At 38.7% G+C, this 22,070-nt stretch overlaps 1 protein-coding gene across 1 annotated transcript; it reads left to right on the top strand.

Moving 5' to 3' along the window:
* Positions 1-8,675: 8,675 nt before the first annotated feature.
* LOC126033974 (small integral membrane protein 10-like protein 2A) lies at positions 8,676-11,164 on the top strand. The gene is made up of 2 exons (XM_049791114.1): positions 8,676-8,884; positions 10,416-11,164. Exons 1-2 carry the CDS (start codon positions 8,699-8,701, stop codon positions 10,434-10,436), a joined length of 207 nt encoding a protein of 68 aa, XP_049647071.1. The 5' UTR covers positions 8,676-8,698; the 3' UTR covers positions 10,437-11,164.
* Positions 11,165-22,070: the final 10,906 nt, after the last annotated feature.

Consider the following 22,070-nt stretch of genomic DNA (forward strand, 5'->3'; position numbering starts at 1 on the left):
CAACACTTGTATGTCCATGTTCCCTCACACAGATGGAAGCTGAAATGACTTGTCATTTAAGCCAAATATCCTTAAAGCCAAGACTGCTGCTGCCAATGACCTGGCAACTGTTCTCTGCCCGGCAGCCAGGAGCTACAGAAGAGAGGTGTGGGCAGTATTGCAGTGCTCCTGCTGTTCTTGCCTGCTACAACAGCTTTTGGGGCCTTTGAGATACTGCACAGAAACAGAGCAGACATGAAGACTATCTAATTTATGTCATGGTCCTGGGGAGACCCAGAACATGGGAAGATTCAAGAGACGTGCAAAACTGCTTCTGATTTTCCCACCACCTACCTTTTCCTCCACTGGTTCTTTTTTATCCAGTGTAAAATGGATGATTGGAGTTTTTTTACATGAAAAAGAGGTACAACAAAATTTTCAGTATTATTACAAAATAGCATACAAAGGCAAGGATGAAGGCTATAATAGAGAAAATACTTACATTAGCACAAATTGCTTTTATGATCCTGTCATAAGACAAGCAATATCTTTTTATGTATTTTCTTTTCAGAGCCCCTCCATCCTATTCTTTTGGGATCAATTGTTTTGCATTGTCAAAAAAATACTTAAGTTAAAGCACAGGGTATGCTTTGAATATGTTTTAAATTGTCATTTTTATACCCAATTGGGTATGTAATTGCCAACATTAGAAAATACCTAGATAAATATTTATTGTTAGTCATTAAAAACAATATTACAGTTTGGATAGATGATGATGGTAACAGATTTATACAATTTTTTTCCCCAGACGTTTGGAAATCTTTATTTCCTCATATATGATAAAAAGGAGCCTTTCGGAATTGTTCAGAATTTTGTATTTTAAATCCTAGTTGATATCTCTCTTAAGGTAACTTTTCTTATTTACCCTGGAAGACAAATTGTTACTTGTGTGTATGCTCCTTAGAATACATGATATGTTAATTATTCTGTTATTAAACTTTACTATATTTCAGCTACATTTTACTTTATTCTTGCATCTTTTTCATTTAACTAGTATGTAGTGTATTTGTTTTTAAAAGAGAAACAAATAACTTGTGCGGTCCTACAAATGCTTAACTCTCTTTGCAGGTATGTTTTTTTCCCTGAGAATGAAAGGAGAGACCGACACAGGGAACATATTGAAACATTAGTTTGACAAAAGAAAAGAAACTTAGAGAACAGAATGAAAGACAGGGCAAAGGAGTGAGAAGTTAATAACAAACAACTTAATAGAAAAAATATCAGTTTGATAGATAGGACTGCAGTGCTGAGTTGTATATAGAATAGTTACAAATGCACTACGCAGAGGAGTATGTAAAAAGAAAATAATGAATGGCAGTAACAATAACCAATTATAAATCTTTCCCTAATTCCAGTAAGATCATGAATCATAAAGTTGAGGCTTAGATCAGTCCTAGTATTGTTCTATAATCTATCACTCTTCTCCCATCCATTACAATTGTTGTTGAAAGTCTTTTTCTTAGACATTGAGAGGAAATCATTATTTAAAATTGTTTTGGATACTGTCTGAATGTGTGTATTGTGTATGTGCTGGCACTGAAGGAAGATTATTCTCCTTTGTGGATGGGGTGTGGCAGGGTAATCACGCTGATGCAATACTGGAAAGTTCTACTCACCATGACACAGACTATCAGCATTACAGAGACAATAATTATTTGCACTTTTACAGTATCTTTCATCCCAGACTATTACTGTGTTCTTTAACATGTTAGTTCATTAATAAAGCCACAAACAAATGCACAGAGAAGTAGAGATGTACGAGTATACACATTGTACATACAGGGAAACACGTCAGTGAAACAAACAGAACACAAGAGTGATTCATAGGTGTATTCTCTTACTCTTAGATGACACTTCCTGCTGACACCAGTTCTGTTCAGTTGCCGTCCGGAAAAAGCATGCTACAATAACTAGGTCAAAAGTAAAAGTCTGACCTTACCGATAGCATAAAAACTGTTTTAGGAGCAAAACGGTGTAATCATAATTCACAGCCACTTGAAACTAGGTCTTGGGCTGAAGTGCAAGAGCCAATTTTACATGAAGCAAAGGTGTATCACAAAATGTCAGAGGGTGGAATAACGTTTTCAGCATATTGCACTCTTCTCTCTTAGATATTTGTATTAAAATCAGAAGCAAAAGAACCCACCCAAAACAACTGAAGAGAGATTTCTCTTACTGGAGAAAAACAGGGTTTCCAGATGCTTTTTCATGTTAAAATAGCTAAAAGAATTGTCTTTAAAAATTGTGCTTAAGGCTTGATTTTATCCTAATTTGAGCTGGTGGTAAAAGTCAGGTGATTAATGATGTACCATTAGGGATATAGCAACTGGTACAAAGAAATCTTAATACATAGCACTAGGCATCCAAAATTCCTTCCTGGACTCTAGTTCCACCTGGGGTGGTATCTGCCTTCATGGCCTGTCACTCACCGAGCCTCTCCCCACTTTTACATCAGGATAGTAGTACTTACTCAAGCTGTTTGGATAGTAGGTAGCACTTAAAGATTCACACCTAACAGCTGCCTGAGATTCTGAAGTGTTTTGCTTAATGATCTTCGAACTCTTTAGGTACATGCCTTTGTCAAGCTAATAGAGCACACAGTTTTAATTAGGAAAGTGACACTACTGCTGTGAAGGAAATTCAGAGTATCTTCACTAAAGTTGGGGAGATATCATGACATAAAATTCATGTTAGAAAGGAATATAATCCACAAGTAATGGTCTGTAATTTCTAGATATTCCAGGCAGACATTTTTGGCATGATTAGTTTCCTGAGCGTTGAAGAAAAAAACCTGTACCAGCATGTGATATGTACACTGTTCAAATATAGTACTCAGTCTGCTCTAGAAGAACCAAAGCCAGCAATAAAAAAGGAACCACAATGTTTAAATGTCAGCATTTGCTGCATCAGAAAGAACAGATTAAAGGAGCATAAAAATCAAATGTATATAAATCTCTACATTAATAATAAAGCATTGTAAAATAAATGGATCACATTCATGTGATATTAGCATGGATGATTTAGCTGGCATGCATACACAACAGAAACAAGTCCTGTATTTTCTTTAGGTAGCTTCTGATAAATATATCTTCTGTTAAGAATTTCAGTTATAAAAACCACATAAGGCTTTGCATTCACTTATGTCTACCCTCAGGTTTAGCAAGCAGTAACAGACAGTGCTTACTACAGTGAGAACTGTTGTTGAAGGCAACGGGACTATATACAGTAATCCCTGTATATGGCTGTAAGCATTTTGGAATAGAGACATCATTATATATTTATAAACAAGGACCTGAGACTTCTCTGTGTCACTGCAGTTTTTTATTGCTGTAACTCCTTCAGCAGAAATACGGGAATAAGCATTTTTATAACTGTAAGCATCACATTATGCCCTGAGGTGAGGCATTGCTGAAGTACACATATGTGTAAGCTGCAAGTTCCCCTCAACTTCTACCTATCTTGATATCAAGCATTTCACAGAAATGAGCCTTAAATTATTAAGAAAGAGGATAAAGGTTTAACCATTACATAAGACCATACTAGTTTTACTGCCTTCCACTGTCCAATTGTTTTTCATGTGAATAAAGACTGAAGGCTATAAGCTTTGACTTGGCCACTTGATTTGCTTAGAAAGATTTAGTGTTTCTTTTGCTCCAGGCTTGCAGACATGCTTATGGACTTTAGCAGAGCTAGGACCTAAAAGGACCAAGTCTTCTGTGATCAGTTTGCCTGAGGACAGATGGAGTGGTAAGAAGCCTACTTCCCTTTGTCATGCTGCACAGCTGTGACTCACATCCCAGCTAACAACTTCTGGACTGGAAAGCAAGATAATAAACAGACAGCTTCAAAACCCACATTAGATCAAAGCCAGAATTGAAATCAGTGTTTCCTCATATAGCACGGTCAGCATTCGGAACAGAAATGTCACAGAAATAAGACAATTGTCAGAAAGTGATGATATATTCTGGAATCTGTTCCTCACTGGAAAAATTTGTAGAAATTCTGAAGAACTGGTAAGAGGAATAAATATAATGAATAAGTAAAAAATAGCTTATTTTAGCATAAATAGAATATAGTACTTGTATGAAACACGGTTTTCCCCCCAATGATTGTATACTGATAAGATGCTAAGGAACAATTTCTGTGAAGAGGAAGACTTACCAAAATAAGATGTGTGATTTATTCTTTGTTTCCTAAATATAAAAATTACAAAATTGTCCTGTTTGCAAAACAATCTAGGTTAATGGTGACACAGGTCAATCACCTTCTTTCTGTTTTACCAAGAGATGTAGTTGGGTGACTGGTATTTCTGCTTACTTCTGGCAGCTAGGTATTTTGATTTAATGTTAGATCCCGCCTTTATTAAACTGATGAAAAATACCTGTTCCAATGAGGTCTTGTGCCTTTTTAATACTGCCTGTGTTGGAGTACCAACACTCCTCAGTGCAAGCTGTGTGCAACGCTGTGTTACGACACAACACTGCAAGAGTTGTTCATATTGTCGGTAGCCTTCCATGTATCTAACTATAACTTGCCAACGCTGTGTTGTTAGAATCCACAGTGTGTTGTACACTTAATTTTCTGAAAGATTTGGGGGGGGGGGGGGGGGGGGGGAGGGCTCTAAGCTCAATGTAATCACAAACCAAAAGAGTAAACTGAAAGCTTTTGTCACCAGGGACGATAAACTCTCTGAGGGGCACCTGAGATTCCTGAGTGCCAAGGCAGATTGCTGCTGGGGAAGGAAAGCATGGCATCAGCAGATGGGCTACCATAGCTGATGACAAGTTTCCTTGCAGTCCTAAAAACCCCACTCACAAGAAGGGGTTTGTTAGGAACCACCTGGCTGTTTTTTAACTGAACTTTCAGTCCAAAAAAGTACAGAAGATCACAGGAACTGAACAGAACAAAATGTTTTATTGCTTAAAATTACTTTTCCTCTTTTTCAAGCTTCTGTTATGATCTTGGTCTTTTGCAATCATTTTATCAATCATTTTACGCAATTTTTGCATACATAGCAATGGCTATAGAAAGGCACCAGAAAGAAAGAACTGTAAGCATAAATAACCCTAAACTCTGTCTCATTTAAATACTAAGTGTTCATAGTTTATCTGTGTTGTTATTAGTTCTTACAGAGAGCCCTGGAGACCTGATCACAAGCATAAGGATTGTTCTGTGCCATGCTCCAGGACAGAGAGAGGTCCCTTCCCAGCAAGAGGTCTATCCCAAGCAGAGGGCAGACAGATACAGTTAAACAGGGGAATGCAATTAGGTAATATTGGTCCATGTGGTAGGCACATCAATGGCCTAATTTTTCATTCTTTTGGAAATATGGTAACTTAAGAGCCCTGAAGGAGAATAGAGGAATCTTTGCATAAACCTACGAGGAACTACTTCTAAATATAATGGATATACGTTGAGAAAGATTAGGAGGACATTTTGAAAATGTAACAAGTCACTAATGTTGACTAACAACATTTTTTCTTTGAATAGAGGAACATTTGAATACCTGAGAAGACATTTTATGTAAAATTAAATAAAACATGGAAAGAATTGAAAAGATAAGGATGTGCTTGTCTGATGCAACAGAGAAAGACGAGTCAGGGTTTGGACGCAAAAATGGGATGATGGCATTAAAGTGATGGAAAATGATCTCTGCAGCCATCAGCCACAAATTGCATGTCAATAGTTTTGAACTTCTGCATATTAAAGTAATCAGTGTTCTAGCTAAACTGAAAATGATTTTACCACCATGACAGAGCTGAAATCAAAGGATGAAGTGTGGGATGGTTTTGAGGTTTAGTTTCACTGTCAAAATAATTAGCTAATTTCCAAATCTTGATATAACATAATCTGAATGAGTCTCTTCAACTGGTATTCAGTTGCATTATCTGCTACTTTCTTTGTTGGAAAGCTAAAGAGTGTTTTATCAATCTTACTATTTAATTAAATAATTAGATCCAAATCAATACTGATGGTAACTTTTTACTATGACCTAATTTATTTATTTATTAATTATATTGCCTCTTTCAGTGTAAAAGGTAATTTACAGTTAATCAAGATTTTAAAATTGATACTGTGTCACATCTGTTTCAATGTACAACATGAGCCAGAACTAATGAGAATCTGGCAGATATCTACTGATAAATATAAAAGTTAAGCAGCTTCCTGATTTAACCTTTGTGTATCGCATTGCATTCCAATTTAATTATGGAAAGCTACTAAATGTCCCGTAGCAGCTAAATCACATTTGTGCTTAGCTGTTGAGAAGATGGTCTCAGTACGTATAACGGCGAAGGGAATGGAGATGAGAGAGAATTCGAATTACCTTGGAACTGGGCCTGGACACATCTCAGTTTTTGTGCCTCCAGTACTAACAGCATTATTAAAAACTTCAGATGAGGAGAAGAAAAGATACACCACTGTCTTCACAAATCAGACTGACGTAGATTTGTCAGCTGAGCTGACATAGAAGGGAAGATGGGGACACCACACAGCAGTGAAACCACTGCTGTGTACATTACTTTCCTGCTTGCAGAAGAACTATACCTGTCTTTGGAAAACTGTGACAGAGGTTAAGACACTGTGGAATCAGAAGCTGTTGCATGAGCTTTATGGATAATATATATAACTTATGGCTCCTGGCTTTTTTGAATTTTTTTTAATAACTTGCTGTAATAATAACCTGAAGGATACTTTTTGAATGAACTTATGGGCAGAGTGAGGGCTATTATTTCAAGCTCTCCGGAATGAAAAGAGTGCAGGTAACAAGTATTTTGAAATTTTCCCTCTTTGGAATAGTACAGGTAGGCTCAAGACAACCAGGCACACGGAAGATATGAAATCATAGATCAATCCTGGCCTCAGAGAGGATCATTGATCTTTGACTAAAGAACTGACAGAAGTCTGTGGCTAAAGAGGGATCTGAAGAGCTTTGAAACTGCTAGGATGCCCTGTGAAAGATGGACAAGTTCCTCAGAAAGTAGGTTTTAAGACACCTTTTCTTTGAGACCCTTTTTAATCTGAACGAGTGCTGTTTTGCTTTGTAAGAGTCAGTAGGATAATCTTAACTCTGAAACAACATGTAACTCCACAGCCTGAAATTCACTCAGATCTACTTAGATAACAGCAACAACCTGCAGCTGCCTGGAGAACTGGGTCTGAAGGAAGTAGAGCAGGGCCTTTCACACTAAGAAGGAACTATCTAAAAGCCTGAGATCCAAATGAGTTCCTTCAAGTCTGTTCAGAGGTGGATGGGGTTAAAAATTGCATTAAGGACAGCTCCACTTCTGCCATTTAAAACCATGCTCTACCCAGGGCAGCCCCAGGTCAGGCTGGGGGGGCCTGCCATACCCTTAATACCTAACACGAAGAGTTTCTCCACACACCCTGTATCATTAAAATAGCCCCATTCCTGAGAGCACAAGCTAGTGCCCGTAGTTTCCTTAATTGAACTATTTACAGTTTCCAGACACACATGGGGTTTTCCGCTCTATTATGTAACTAATGGATTACAGACAAAAGGGATTGCAAATAAACCTGGGAAGATGTCCAATTTTGTTCCGGAATTATTCTTTCTCTGTGCACCAGTGCGATTCTGTGGCAATAAACTAGTATTTTACAGGGCATTTAGATCAAGATACTAATTTTTCTGTTTCATTTTAGAGTAATTAAAAGTTGATTGAATGGAAACTGTATAGAACAGATCTGGGGGAAAAAGGGGCCATCTTCATAAACGGTATTGGTCATTCATTAATCTTTTGGGGCATCTTTCCCCTACCTGCAAAACAAGTGTCACGATGATAATTTATCTCAAAGAGCTTCCTAGGAAATATTCGCAAAATGTTTTGGAAAACTTAGGTGTAACCTGAACACCGTGTTTTAAATTCAAAATAAGCATTGGTGTGAAAAGCATAGGGAGTATTTACTTGTGGAAGTCGCTGGCTCGCTGAAATGGTCACCTAACTGCGTGAACACCACAACAAAATTACAACCCCCCCCCCCCTCCCCCCAAACCCAGAAATCATTATCAATACTGACGGCCCATGAGTTTTTTAATCGGGAAGGTTAGAGCGCACACCCGGGTCAAGCCCTCAGGCTTCCCCGCCCCAGCTGAGAGGGGCTAGCTCCACTGGAAGCGCATTTTAGGAATCGCAACGACTCTCCGTGGGCTCCCGCTGCGATTTCAACCCCCGAAGGACGAGGCCTGGGCTGGGGACCGCGGCCAGCCGGCGGGCGGCAGACCCCAGCGACGTGAGGGGACACTGCGGCCCCCCGCTCCAACGGCCGCCCCCTTCCCGCGCTCCCCCCTCAGGCGGGCCGGGCCACGCGCCCGCTCCAACGGCCGCCCCCTTCCCGCGCTCCTCCCTCAGGCGGGCCGGGCCACGCGCTCGCCTCAGGCCACCCGCCCGCTGGGGGAGGGGGCGGGGCCCGCCGACGCCCGCTGCCCCGCCCTTCCCCTCTAGTCATGCGCAGCGGCGAGAGGCTGAAGGGGAGGGCCGTCTGGCGCGTCTGCCGACCTGACGTGAGGCGTCAGGATTACGCACGTCCGCACGTCGTCACGGCGGAGGGCTCCTCCCCGCTGGCGACACCCACCGCCGGGCGCGGGGAGGGGGCGGCTGCGGGGCCGGGGCGGCGCGGCGGGGCCGCGGGCGGGGGGTATATGGCGGCGGTTCTGTCCGCCCTGGCTGCCAGGCTCTCCCAGTCGGCCGCGGCCAGGTCCTACGGGGTGTTCTGCAAGGGGCTGACCAGGACCCTCCTCATCTTCTTCGACCTGGCCTGGAAGCTCCGCATCAACTTCCCTTACCTCTACATCGTCGCCTCCATGATGCTCAACGTGCGGCTGCAGGTGGGGGGTGGCAGGCGGGTTCGGGCTCCCATCGGGTTGCCGGAGGACGCGGCGGCTCGGCAGCCGCTGTCGCTTCTCCCGCGAGTAACGGCAAAGCGCGGTCGGAGGCGTTGGGCTGGGGCGGGGGGAGGCCGTTGCGCTGCCTTGTGCCGCCGAGGAGATGTCGGCGGGGGTGCAGGTCCGCTCCGGGGACGTGCCTTTGCCCGGGTCGAGGTGGAAGCGTCCCCTCACGCTGCTCGGTTGGACGTTAGCAGCGAACGCGCCGCTGTCTCGTCGGGTCCGGCCGCGTTACTGAGCTGTAGTCAACCTAAAGACGGCCAAGAAATTGTGAATATGTGCGCTGCGGTGGTACGTTCTTGGCAGCTAGTAAAATAACTTCCTTCGCCAGTTTGTTTGGTGCTTTTTTTTTTTTTTAAAGTCATGAATAAACGTAGCAGGGAAGATGTAGAGGCAGTTTCAAATAATAGTGTCATTGCGTGAAAATGACAGTTCAGATTTAATTTGCATCTCTCCTGTCTCGAGCCTGTTTTCCACAAAACCTGGAACTCCCTTTGCTCTAAAGACATTGGGAGCTCTCGCTCTTTGTAGGGTTAAAGTTTTATTGGTTTTGTGATGAAATGAAAGCTTTGCTTTTAACTGGCAACAGAAGCAGGCTATGGACTGTCACAGCAAACCTCTGTTCTAGCCAAAGATTGGACACTGTCTTTCTCCTCGTAAATGTAGCTGTAATGAAAGTTTTGACATCTGGCTAGTGGCCAAGTGCTGAAAGACAAGTCTGGTTGCAGTTTGTGGCTTGTAAAAGGTAAGTTCGAATGGGAAGAGGTCAAAATGTGGCGTCTCATATTTTTATTTTTGGGACTCGTCCTACAGTTCTGAAGCTGGAAATTGAGCCACGCTGCCAGGAGTTGTGCACATAGCTTGGTAACCTTGGCGGCTAAAAAATGCCTTGCCTTTGCTTGTTATCTGCGTTGGTACATAATAGTTCTCTTGTAAAAACATCAGCTTGTCATTTGATTACAATCTAGCTAATACCCTCAAACTATGCTGGTGCAGCCAGTCTGACCAGTTCCCTTTGGGAAGCTGTGCATGGTACATTGTTGATTTCCAGTGTTCTGTGTCTGATTTCAGCATGCGCTTCTGTTCACAAAAAGATTAATATTTGCCTTTCATTTTAAGCCTCTAATCAGTTACTGTCTGCATTTCTATTGGTTAAGGAAAATGGTACTGTTATGCAGTAGATCTCTCTAGCTGCTCATTTGCTGACTCACTTTGATGCCTGTTAGCAAAAGAGAGTTTGTAGCAGATTAAACTGAAACTACAGAAGAAAGTTTATATTTGAGTATACTTCCTACCCCTTTGGATGTGCTCAAGCAGCCTGGAGGCAGACTTGTCTGTTTGGACTGTTAATTTCTGCAGTTGGGTTATTATTTTTCTTTATGGTAAAGATTTTTTTTAAATTTATTTTTCTATATACTGGGCACCAAGAAACTAGGATAATACTGTAATTACTTCCTGCATTCTTTCTCTTTAGGTCCATATTGAGATCCACTGACTTGTGACTTGGTGTGCTGCTTGCACTGTATGCTGCAACTAGAGTCAATCACACTCTTCTTCAAATTCAGCCTGTCGTGAAACAGCAAAGCTGTGCTCGCCTTCTCTAGGACTATGAAGAAAGAAGATTTAAACCAGAAACGAGTATGTGACAGTGGCCCAGATCATCGCAAGGCAGCAGCTCACCTGACACACATGCATTCCATGTTGAACAATTCTCAAAATCATAGTAGCAGTTTACAAGAATTATTTTATTTTAACACCAGGAATTGTTCTCTCCTTAACACTATACCTCTGCCTTCTATTGGCAATGAAATGCCTCTGAGTTTGAGTGAATCAGCAGAGAGGAACTCAAGTGCAGCTGCTCCTTGGAAGGATTCATTTCATCTGCGTTTTTCTTCTGGGAAAGACAGTCTTGACAGGGTTTCTCACTGCATTAACAGTATTTCAGTAATGGGCTGGTTGGAGAAAGCTTGTAGTTTTGCTGGAGACTTTAGCTCATGCTGTCTGGGAGACAACGTTGTATGTTTTGCACACCTCTGGCTGGGAAGTTTGCAGTATAATAAAAAACTCCAGTTTCTGGAATTAGAAATGAGCAGTAGCAAAGAGAGTGAATCGCAGCTTGCATTTCTTAAAGAGTTGGAGCTTGGTGGACTTCCTGATCTCTCTTCTGTTCCAGTTGCCTCACTGAATGAATATGCTGTGGGACTCTTAAACAACCAGAAACCATGTTTTTGTCTTTGTTACTTAAACCTTATGTCTTCAGAGCAAACACTTCAATACAAGCAAATGCTTTCAAATATACAATATGTGACTAATGATTTTCACACCATACAGCTAGTAATTTCTGTGCTAGCTTTTGCACTAGCAGGTCTCTGGTATGCGGTAGTGAAGGTAAAAAAGTACTAAGATTTTAATAATTACTATTTTTAACAATAGAAACTTAACTATATAACAGAGACAAGGTTACAGTTCAGGTTTTAGTGAGAAGTAGACAGCTAAAGTAAAAATTATACTTGTGTAATTGCTAGCAAAACTGGCTGTTGGAAGAATAGGGACTTTTTTTGTAAGGAATATCTACATCTGAGCGGACAGAACTTAATCTCAAAACACTTTGGGACTTCTGCAGGTCTGCTGTAACACTAGGCTAGAACCCAATTTGATTGTTTAGCACAGATCCTTTGTTTTCTTTAGGGTTTGTATTAGTGGAGTGTTCTGGCTACTATTTACAACCATTTCCAATGAAACTCTTTCTGGTAAAATAGAATTCCTACTCTGAATCCAACAATAACTAATGTATTGGTCCTTAAAACACTTTGAACTGGAAAGCTGTTGGAAGGATGGGCTTCAATACAGCATAATTCTCAGCAGTGTTTCTTTTCAAGGATGGTACTGCTCTAATTTAAACAATATCTCATGAGATTTATTGTGTTACAATAGGCACTATAAACAATTTTTTAAGAGAATGTTTTCTTTCCTTGAAAAGGTGATTGTTATCACTGAAGCATAGTAATAATTTCTGGGCCTTTTGACTTTGGAACAGACTTCTGACAATGGGGTTTGGCAAAGAATGGAGCAGGAATGTTGGAATCAATAGAGCTGCTTGTGAATAAGAATTTGCAGGAATAGGCTCCTGTGGCTACTTAGGTGGAGAAACTCATTGTGCAGTAGGTTAAAGTTTGAACTCAGTGTCCAAAAGTCTCAACAAGAGAGTTGATGTAGGTGGGCTTAATGTGCTCTAGGAGCTCGCCTAAAGAGGGAGGTATTGATATGGTGAGTTAGGATGTGTTTTCAGCTCACCCTTCACTCTGAGTTAGAAGTGAGGACTTAATGCAGAGTAAAGTCATGCCAGTGATTCACACACCAAGTATCCTTTTTGCTAGCTACCTTACTTCATTTTGGAAAGAGAGTAAGTGATGTTGCATTTAGTTTGAACTGAATTCACCTGGAAGGCCAGTAGAGTTTTCTAATGTGGTGTTTATTTGGGTGTTAGCACACTTGTGTAGAGAAGTCCTTGATTATGAAAACAAGATGCCGGTTGTCAGTGTTACAGGGAGAAATGCTGGAATTTTTTAACCTTATTTGAGTGCTGGAAGTAAGACTACTTTTTGTGTTAAATGATATGTTGTGTTTTTATTATCCCCATTGGTTGGCTATTTTTTCTTGATGTTAGAAGAGATAAAAAGCCATTTACTTCAATTTAGAAAATAACTTTTTCCCTGGTGTGTACTTTTTATTAATTGTTTAATTTCTAGAATTTGACCACATGATTTCCTGTCACAAAATTACCAAAGGCCTCAAAATAATAATGGATTACATATTGTAAGTAATTATTTTGACACCAATAGTTTCCTCTTAGTCAAGCCGTTCATACTATTGCCTCCCATCTCCACTGCTGCAGTTTATCACCCTTGCAGTGGTATTAAACAAGTGTTTGTGGATCAAGATTGCTGAAGAGATGTGGATCTGAAGCCCCAAAACACCAGAAACAAAGACACTTCTCCAGAAGTCAGTGGCTCATTTGAGTTACAGTGTTAAGCTGTTGTCTGCATACAGCTTGACCCAAACAGACACTTGGCAGAGCTGAGGGTAGAGGAATGAAGGTGGGGAGGGGTTGCAGCCTGTTTAAGCTGGCTTGATTGCTAAAGAAAACATTGTGCAACTGCATCTTAATCTCTATAACTAGCTATATAGGTAAAGAAATACTCTTTCCCTGTGTGGTGAGCTTTTTTAAGTTGCACATAAACACGATCCTGCATCCGCAACTGAGTGCTTGAACTTCCTGTATAAAGAAACGATTGACACGGTTGTACCTGTAGTTGTTACCTAAGACCTTGTCCATTCAGCTGAAGGGTTTGGCCTGGAAGATCCTCTACTCTGCTGTATTTCATTTGGGAACCACATATTTGGGGAACCATAGTTACATACAACAGAAACTTGTAGGTGATGTTGTTGGATTAATAGGCAAGAGGAGTAGCTAAAAGCATAAAAGCATTAATCCAGTTTTTAATGCACCTATTCTTTGTGGTGATTTTAAAGCGGGGGCGGGGAAGGAGGGCAAAATGAAACATGAGAGAAACCACCTGTAAATTAGAATTTAAATGTGTGTACAGTGGGGTGCCAAGGGTTGTCTCTTTATTGATGACAAGCCTATGCAGGAGGGGATCTTGGAATGTTGAATCACGTTATGTATCACAGTCCTGCTAATCCAGCGCTGTTTTAAGCAAAATTTGCTTTGAGCGAGTGGCCTTTCATCGCTTATTACAGGATCACTTTAAATACAATACAGCTAAGCAAAATTATGGGTTTTTTTGTATTATATGTATATTGAACATAAAATATATAAAGAATATGTCTTAAGTGAGTGGATTTAATCCATTTTGAGATAGTAAATGTACCTTGCCTTGGATTTTATTGCTTAAAACCTAAAAGGTAACTTTTGAACTTGAACATTCCTTCTGAAATTCAAATAAAGTATAGTTTGGTATGTTAAAATCTCACGTAATATACTGCACTTTAAGCTTGGGGAGGCCATAAATTGAAAGTACTGTTCTTGCACTAATAGAACTGTTTGACTGCTGGTGGTGACAATGCTCAAATGGCTTTTACTGTGTGTGTGGAGACTAGCGAACCAGAAGGATGGCAATCCTTTGAAACTGTATATAAATCAAACACTGTTATGGTTTAGGCCACTGTTCTCTTCCTACAAATTTTTTGATATTAACTCATCTCAAAAGATAGAAAGGTATCTCAGCTAAGCCAGTTTGTATGGAGTTTTGTGGCTTCAATAAGTCAGATGTGGAAAGCTTTTCTGAGTACATGTGCTGTTAGGGCTGAGACTGTCTTGGATGATTATTACAGTACAGAAGAATAACACTTTTAGTAGGGGTAAGGGACCTTTATACTGAACCGGCAGTTGCCTTCTTATTTCCAGTTCCTCTCTCATCTTGCTCTTCTGTTGGTGTTCAAAAGGGGTATTTCTAAGCAAAATGTCAGGGTTCTTCTAAGCAACTTGTGCTTTCTAAAATTCTATTGATCGTTGTCCAGCTCCTTCCTGCACTACGTAGCAGAGAGTTCTATTTCTGCCATTAGAAAACAAATTAAGTAAGAAAATATTCAGTATTTAGAGAATTGCCTAGTAGTTTCCCATAAATGTACACTTGAGTGGAAATTTACTATATGGTGTACTGCTTTGAAAAAGAAAATAGACTTTAAAATGTGTGCGCACGGAGCTCTGCATGTAGATAAGAAGTGTTTTATCACAGTATGATGTTGGAATGCTTATGCAAATGCTTATTTACTTTCTGCCATTACAATGCAAAATGCAGTAGAGATGGTGGTGTACTTCTCGGTGTGATATTAGCTAGTGCAATTTTAGAAATCATCTGTGCATCATCACGTACCATGAGACAGTTTTATCTGTAGACATTTTTTAGCCTTTTGCTTTTTCAGTGTTGGGTTGGTTTTGTTTTGTTTGTTTGGGGTTTGGTGTTTGATTTTTTTGGAGGTGTGTTTTGGTGTTTTTGTTGTTTTGTTTGTTGGTTTTTTTTTTAGGACTGTGAAGACTGCACTTTCTTAAACTTTGCTAAAGTTTGCTTTCTTTCTCCATTTTTCCTCCCTTGCCCCTCCTTATAGGTATACACACACACTTTTAATTCGTGGAAGCAGCAAGCCTGTATGTACTCTCCTCATATATCATCTTATTGTCAAGTTATTCCTTTTGTTTTTATGGCCTGGTCTTACCTATAGTTTCCTTCTCTTTTTTCCCCATCATTTCTCAGCATAGGCATATGCTGATATTCTGTTCCATTTCAGAAACAATCCCCTGTAATTAATTATGCATAACAAATTGACAGAAACCATGTAGAGGTGTAAGCATCCATAGTCTGTCATTAGGGTGTATGGCAAGTGGTATATCTGACAGAGCAATAGGTAGTCAATGTGATATTTTTCTGCTTTTTCCCTTCAAAACAGCTGCTTTGATTAAAATATAATATTTAATTTGAATTTGTAGTACCTCTGTCAGCTGAGAATTGTAGCTAGAATTTGGGGCTTATCAAACACATTGAGGTCAGAACTTAAACAGTTACACTAGCTTCAATGCTCTTCAGGTTTTTAAGTTATTAGTACAACTTTCTGAAAAATTCACATGAATGTACTTGTAATATTTTGAAACTTTTTTCTAAGAGTGCATAGAATAAAATGTGTTCTGACACTTGTTTCTGTGATGCACAGTCAGTAACTGGGGAAAAAAGAACTTTTTAGGATTTTGTTTTTTTTAAATATTTGTGATGAATCCCCTTTCAGTATCTCAGACTACAGAGCCTCTAATCCTCAAGGAAGAGCTGCATTAGATAGAACTTTGAAATAAACAACTTGTTGCCTATGAAAATACTAATATTTATGATCAGCTCACATACTTAAATACAAGGACATAGATTATCAATCTGCTGATGGTGTGAAAACAAGAAAAATGTGGAAGTGCTAGAATAATGCTAGCCTTTACCACCCTGCACTAAGTAAACCCTATTGGTGTGTACTTTGAAACTAATCCTGTATTGCCTTCCAAAATCTCAATTATCTTAGTCTTTTTGGAACTGTTGATACAAGATTCAGACCAAGTAGATGGTTATTTCACTGTTAATGACAGAATAAATTTAAAAGCTAAAACATTTTAGAAAATGGCCTGAGGGACTTCCAGAAAGAAAATCTGCCTTGAAAAGATTCAGTTTATTTCTGTGATCTCAATATTTTTATAGTCTGTTTTGCAAATCTCTTTTCTTCCTTCTTTGCGGAAGATCTGTATAAACGTGACAGCAAAAATGGTTAAAATCCAAACTTGTAGAAGTATCAGTGTTCTTTAATTTTCTATTTGTATTCAATTTTGCCTATTATCACATATAAAGATACCTAGAAATAATTTAAGCTTTTGTTCTTAAAAGTAGGTAAATACAATGCTTAGTGCCTGATTCATCACTTGAAATTGCGTGTTCGTGAACTTTCTTGAAAATGGGTTCTGCTACCTGCTGGTGACTAACACTAATCTTAAATGCTGACGCTTAATACTTCCTCTAAACTGTGATGTTATCCATGCAGAACAATTTTAATCTATGGCCTTGGTCTTTGGCCCTAATTTTTTTGTTTGTTTTGTTTTTTATTGCAATGTGGGAGATGGAAAAGGCTGGCACAAACCATTCTTGGTTGTTCCAGAGAAAGATGTTTACAACTTTGTATGTATTTTAGAAATTTATTGTAACACTTTTTAACTTGTGAGAGGAGTTTCCATAGTAAACTTGAAACCTCTTGTCCTAATGAGGTGAATACAGACTTTTGAATAATAGAGTGCTATCTAAGCTTCCAGAAGCTGTTGGGTGTGATGTTGCTCACTTACACCACAGGAGGGAGTTAAACAGCAGTCTTTTTAAATATTTTCAGTTATGGCATCATTTTTTCTTAGTACAGTGCATTTCATTTTCTAAATATGGTGACTTTGACTTGTCTTATGGATTGTCACTGCAAATAGGTTAATGTACAAAATCAATACACAGTGGTTATGTATTGTAACTGTTTACAATTGAACTCTGAGTACCAATTGATGGGTTTTATCAAGCTATTTAAAAACAGAAATAAAAATCTTTTAAAAAATGATCTTTTGTCTGTGCTCAACAAAAGAGCTAGTCTTGGTGCTTCTAATTTTTCACTGTATAACTTGTACAGATGTACTTAAAGATACCATGTTTCTGACAATATAAAGTCAAACAGTGAGTGGCTTCTTCAGAGATACAATTTGAGATGTGTGTTTACCAAAACCAAAACAAATTTAAAACCTGTGTGAGAATAAAAGGGCTAAATGCCTTATGCTTGGCCTTGGAAATCTGGTATCTGAGCTCTAGGCTACCTTAAATCATGTTAGCCACCAATATTCATTCATTGGCATTCTTTTTACACTTTTTAAAAATTTTTTATTCACACACCTTAACAAACCAGTTACATTCAATGTAATTCCAAGGTATTTCCTACCTAACTAGCTCTGATCTTGCAAAAGAATTTCATTTTAGAAGGGGAAAGCAAACCATGCTAAATATGTAGAATGGCCATAGCAACTCTCTTGCGTAAGTCAGGATAACATTGCTGGATGTTCTTCTTCAGGGTTAAAATCACCTTAGTATTAACAGATACGTCAGACCTCTTGGTTTTTTTTGAATAAAATATTCTCATTAAAGGAGTGCAATAAACATGTATCCTCTGCTTAATGTTGAGCATTAAAAAACATGGAAAAAAAGGAAAACCCTTACTTTTCACATCTCTTCTGAAAGTTGCTAGCAGCTGACTTTTTGATTCTAGACTCAAAAAGACGTAATTAACTTAAAGTTTTTGTTCAATCTCAGGGTCCCTTGATGCCACAAGTGATACACTTTGAGGAAGTATGTTGTTATTTGCTGTATTCTGAAAAGAAATGGTATTGACAACCCTGAAGAAAAGGCTGATATCTTGAGTACAAAATTAACGTTTACTATTTTTCTTAATGATGAATGCTGAGAGCATCTTTCCCCTCAAAACATGCATATAAACAGAAAAAAAGAAGGGGTGGGGGGGCAGGGGGAAAGGAAATTGAATGTTATTATCTAATAATGTCTGTGAAGTTTCAGCATGTGGTTAGACATCCACAGTTAAGAAAGTGCTATCAGTGTGCTCTCTGCACTTCACTGCAGATTATTCATTGCTTCCAGAATTCTCATGGTACATGCTGAAGTAATAGTTTCTAATCTCTCTGGCTGCCTGCAATGTTCCAGCCAATCTACTGTGACAGTGATGTGATCTAGCCTCATTTTGTCATCACTTTCAGATGGTTTATCAGTAGTTTTATATGTATTTTTATACAAATGGGCATGACACCTGCAGTACATGGGGAACCTCAAGGAACTCAGAATACCAATTACCAAATAAACTCAGGAATAGACATGCTACCACATGCATATCCAAATCTCTTCCTATTAGGATCTGAAGTGGTTTGAAGTCAGATTCAAGTTGGTGGACTATGACTTTGTGGTAGTCTGTCTTTGTTCATCTCAAACTACAGAATTCGATGAGACCATCTCATCTGTACAGGAGCCCAAATTTCCTTTGTGCAAATCTGAGATTGCCAGAGGACCTTTTAGCAGTTTAGACACATCACAACGTTTATCTCTTCAGTATGTTTCTTAGCTGTTGCCTTTTCTGGCAGATACGATAGCAGCTTAAAATTAAAAACCCAAAACCTCAAACCAAACACAAATACCAAAGATTCTGCTGAAGATACTAACATTTCTTAAGGAGACAATTTTTTAAAAGTAGATAGGGTGCTTTACCTTCCATTAAAAAAGAAAATATTGGATGGAGGTCTTGTTATCAAGAACTGTGGTGTGCTCGTAAAAAAGCATGTTCTAGGTCTCTTGAGCGTTAGGAAGCGCTACGTCTATTTGTTATCACAAGTATTTTCTAGACATATCAAAATACTCCCTTATTTATCTTTAAATTCATAATTCAAAGAAAAGAAAAAAAAATCCAAACACATTTTGGAATTCTTTCAGGTATTATGCATTGTTAAAAGTATTCCCGGGGCAAAGGACCAAAACCCAACACAGAAGTCAAATGCTCACCTCTTGCTCATTAAACAAAAGCCAGCAGCAATGACAAGCAGGATGTTTTTGATGCCCTTTTTTTTGGGGGGTGGGGTGGGGGAGTGGGGGGAGGCTAGTGGCTGGAGCTTTTAATCACTTTGGCTGGAAGTTATTCGCAAATAACCTGTCTGAGCTCAGTAATCCTGTCTGGCTTCGTATAGTAAAAAAATCTTTTCTACAGGAGAGATTCCTAAATTGCTTTTCAGATCTTAGCCTTGTATTTCAGGTATTGCACACCGACTGCTAGCATGTATGACCTGCTCCAGAGTTAGAATAGTTACAGTATTTCCAATTTCTGGCCTTTGCTCCCCTCCTTCGACATAAAAGCATTTAAGATCTAAAAAAACCAAGAAGAACTTTTTTTATACTCTATAGCACCTTTCCAAGGGCTTGCTTGTACACCTTCATGTGTCTGTCATTTTAGGTCAGATTTGTAGATGTTGAATTTTCCATCAATTGGGCTGAAAATCAGAGACTACCAGAAAAAAACTAGATTTACTTGTAAACACAGAATGAAAATTCAAACCTTTTTCAAAGTTGGATAGCCTTCTTTTATCTTCTGTTCCCTCTAGCTGCTTTCCGAGTGAGAACATCTGTATAGACTATAGCTGATTTTGAGTCCCTCACTTTGATATACGGTGTGTGTTCCCAACAATCTGTTGCTTAAAATAAAAGCTGTCTGGTCTGTGTTGTTGCTGTCAAATATCATTTTCAGAGCTCTTCCTCACATTTTCTTTCTGGTTTATAATCATTCATTTGCAGTTGATAACTGTATCTTCTGATTTCTTCCTATTTAGCTAATTTACTTACTTGCCAATGCCAGCAAGCTAGATGTCTGTAGAGATTTTCATCTCTGGATGTTTTGTTATGGTCAGTTCATCAAGCTTCTTTGCTACTTGCTCAATTTACAGTTAATTCTAATATATTTTCATAAAGCATCCGTAAGGCATTGTAGCTGTTCCTGAAGGGATTATTTAGCAGTTTCTCTTTCCTCACATAGGAATTGTTTTTTTCTGAAGGCCCCTATTGAAACAGCATTGTCCAAAGGTTTGATTCCATTTTGTATCTTGCTATTGTTACAATAGTTAATATAAAAGAATGCGTCTATCAGTGAAAATACCTCTAGTAAACCTTTGTTACTCACATGCGCTTGTTAAATCCAGCAGCTGATCTGCCTGGGAGGGAACTGCACTTCCGCCTCCTAGCAGATATTCTAGCTGTGATAAATAATGACATACCCAAGATGACTCTTCTCAACCTAACATAACAAAACTTAAGAGGTAAGGAATAAAGTCAGGGGAACAAAACCAAAGACCAACCAAGAAAAAAAAAAGTGCTTTGAACGTATTCTTGGTTTAATTTTGATAGGTCATTTTGACAGAAACATAGGATGAGAAGATGTGAACTACAACGTGACACAAGAGGCAACATAGGTATGATCTGATTTTCCTTTATAACAGGAACTCTGTCAAATAGTTCAGATCCCATGGAGGGGCTGGGGTTAAATAAGGACTGCAAATGGACTCAGAGGAAATAAACAAGTGCAAGTGTTTTACATCCATCTTATGGAGAAGGAAAATTACACTTTTACTATTTTTCCCGCAGAGTTATTTCTGTTGTCCTTCCAGTCCTACATACACTTTATGAAAATGCTGAACTAGAAGCTGAAATAGTCCATTAAAAATGTGGAGAAAGCAAGCAACGTGTTGGGGTTGGTTTTTTACATTTCAAAAAGTGTAATCAATAAGAAATCTGATAGTAGGATTTATCTGTTTAAGTAACTTAAAGTGGTTTTAGTAGGACAATTCACAGCTTCAATCCTGTAATCCAATCACACAAGATCAGTACTGATGTCTAGCCTTGTTGACTTAATCAGAGCTCTGTAAGCATGAGGATCTCCCTATGTGAACCAAACCACAAGGTCTGGACTTCTGTGTTTTATGTGAATATCCTTACAGTTAGGCCACATTAAAAGTCCAGCCCTACTGACAGTAGAGTCAATGTGAATCTTCCCAGCAATTAAAATGGAGACAATGCCATGTTCCTGAAGTGCTTTGAAATTCATCGCATACTTTCCAAATACTGTACTCCTCGTAGAAAAACAATCTTAAAATGTGAGTATATTATATTGAAACAGACAGTCAGCATTTACCAGCTGAGAAGTATAAAATAAAATACACAATGTCCAAAGTTACAGCTTACTGGATGGTCTTATAAAACAGAGAAAACTCCTAGGAATTCCAGTTTATAAAATGGTGTAATTTGCTACTTTATTTGAATGATTAAATTGCTAACAGCTTTTGCTAAGAATTTTTACATAGCTTTAGTTACTATTGTTTTTTAATCTTAGATATTCTCACATGAACTGCACAAAGTCATTGTTAACCAGGTTATTTTATGCAAAGTAAGTGTAACTTCGGTGTTTTGTTCCTGGAGTATTAAATTTTAATTTTTTTGTCTCTCAACTACACATCGTTCACCTGTGGTAAGCTGGCTCTTGCATTACTTTGTTTAAATTCAGCTGCTTGATGTTGATGCTGCAGTTAAAGCAACAGAAGTTTAATATTTTTATCTACTACTAATGATCAAGAAAATATATTGGTCTATCTTCTTGAAATGGTGAGTTAATGAAGTCACACCAAATTACATTAATTAGAAAGTCCTTACAAGAAATTAGGCTTTTAGAAGAAATGGGTATGAAAAAATATTTTCAGAGCTGTTTTTCTTTTCACAGTTTAAATCACAACAAATTCTGCTTTCAAATTAATCTGACAAACATTGTTATGTTGCAATTATTTCTTGTTATTTTAAGAAAGAATCCACAGTCAGTTTCTCCCAGTTATTCTAAAGGGTGTTGCAACTGACACACACATCAGCAGAGTAGTAATAGAGTGTCTCCTTGCAATTTCCACTTGTAACAGAAGACATCCCAACTAACAGTAAATTCAATAATTCAGGGAGAATTTTACATGACA

This window comes from Accipiter gentilis, chromosome 33 (assembly GCF_929443795.1).
Source record: "Accipiter gentilis chromosome 33, bAccGen1.1, whole genome shotgun sequence".
NCBI lineage: Eukaryota > Metazoa > Chordata > Aves > Accipitriformes > Accipitridae > Astur > Astur gentilis.

What these genes read in the sequence shown, in the direction of transcription:
- LOC126033974 (XM_049791114.1), top strand. Translation starts at nt 8,699, where the DNA reads ATGGCGGCGGTTCTGTCCGCCCTGGCTGCCAGGCTCTCCCAGTCGGCC. An exon ending in TGCTCAACGTGCGGCTGCAG is followed by an intron (nt 8,885 to 10,415) that starts GTGGGGGGTGGC and finishes CTTTCTCTTTAG; the next exon opens with GTCCATATTGAGATCCACTG.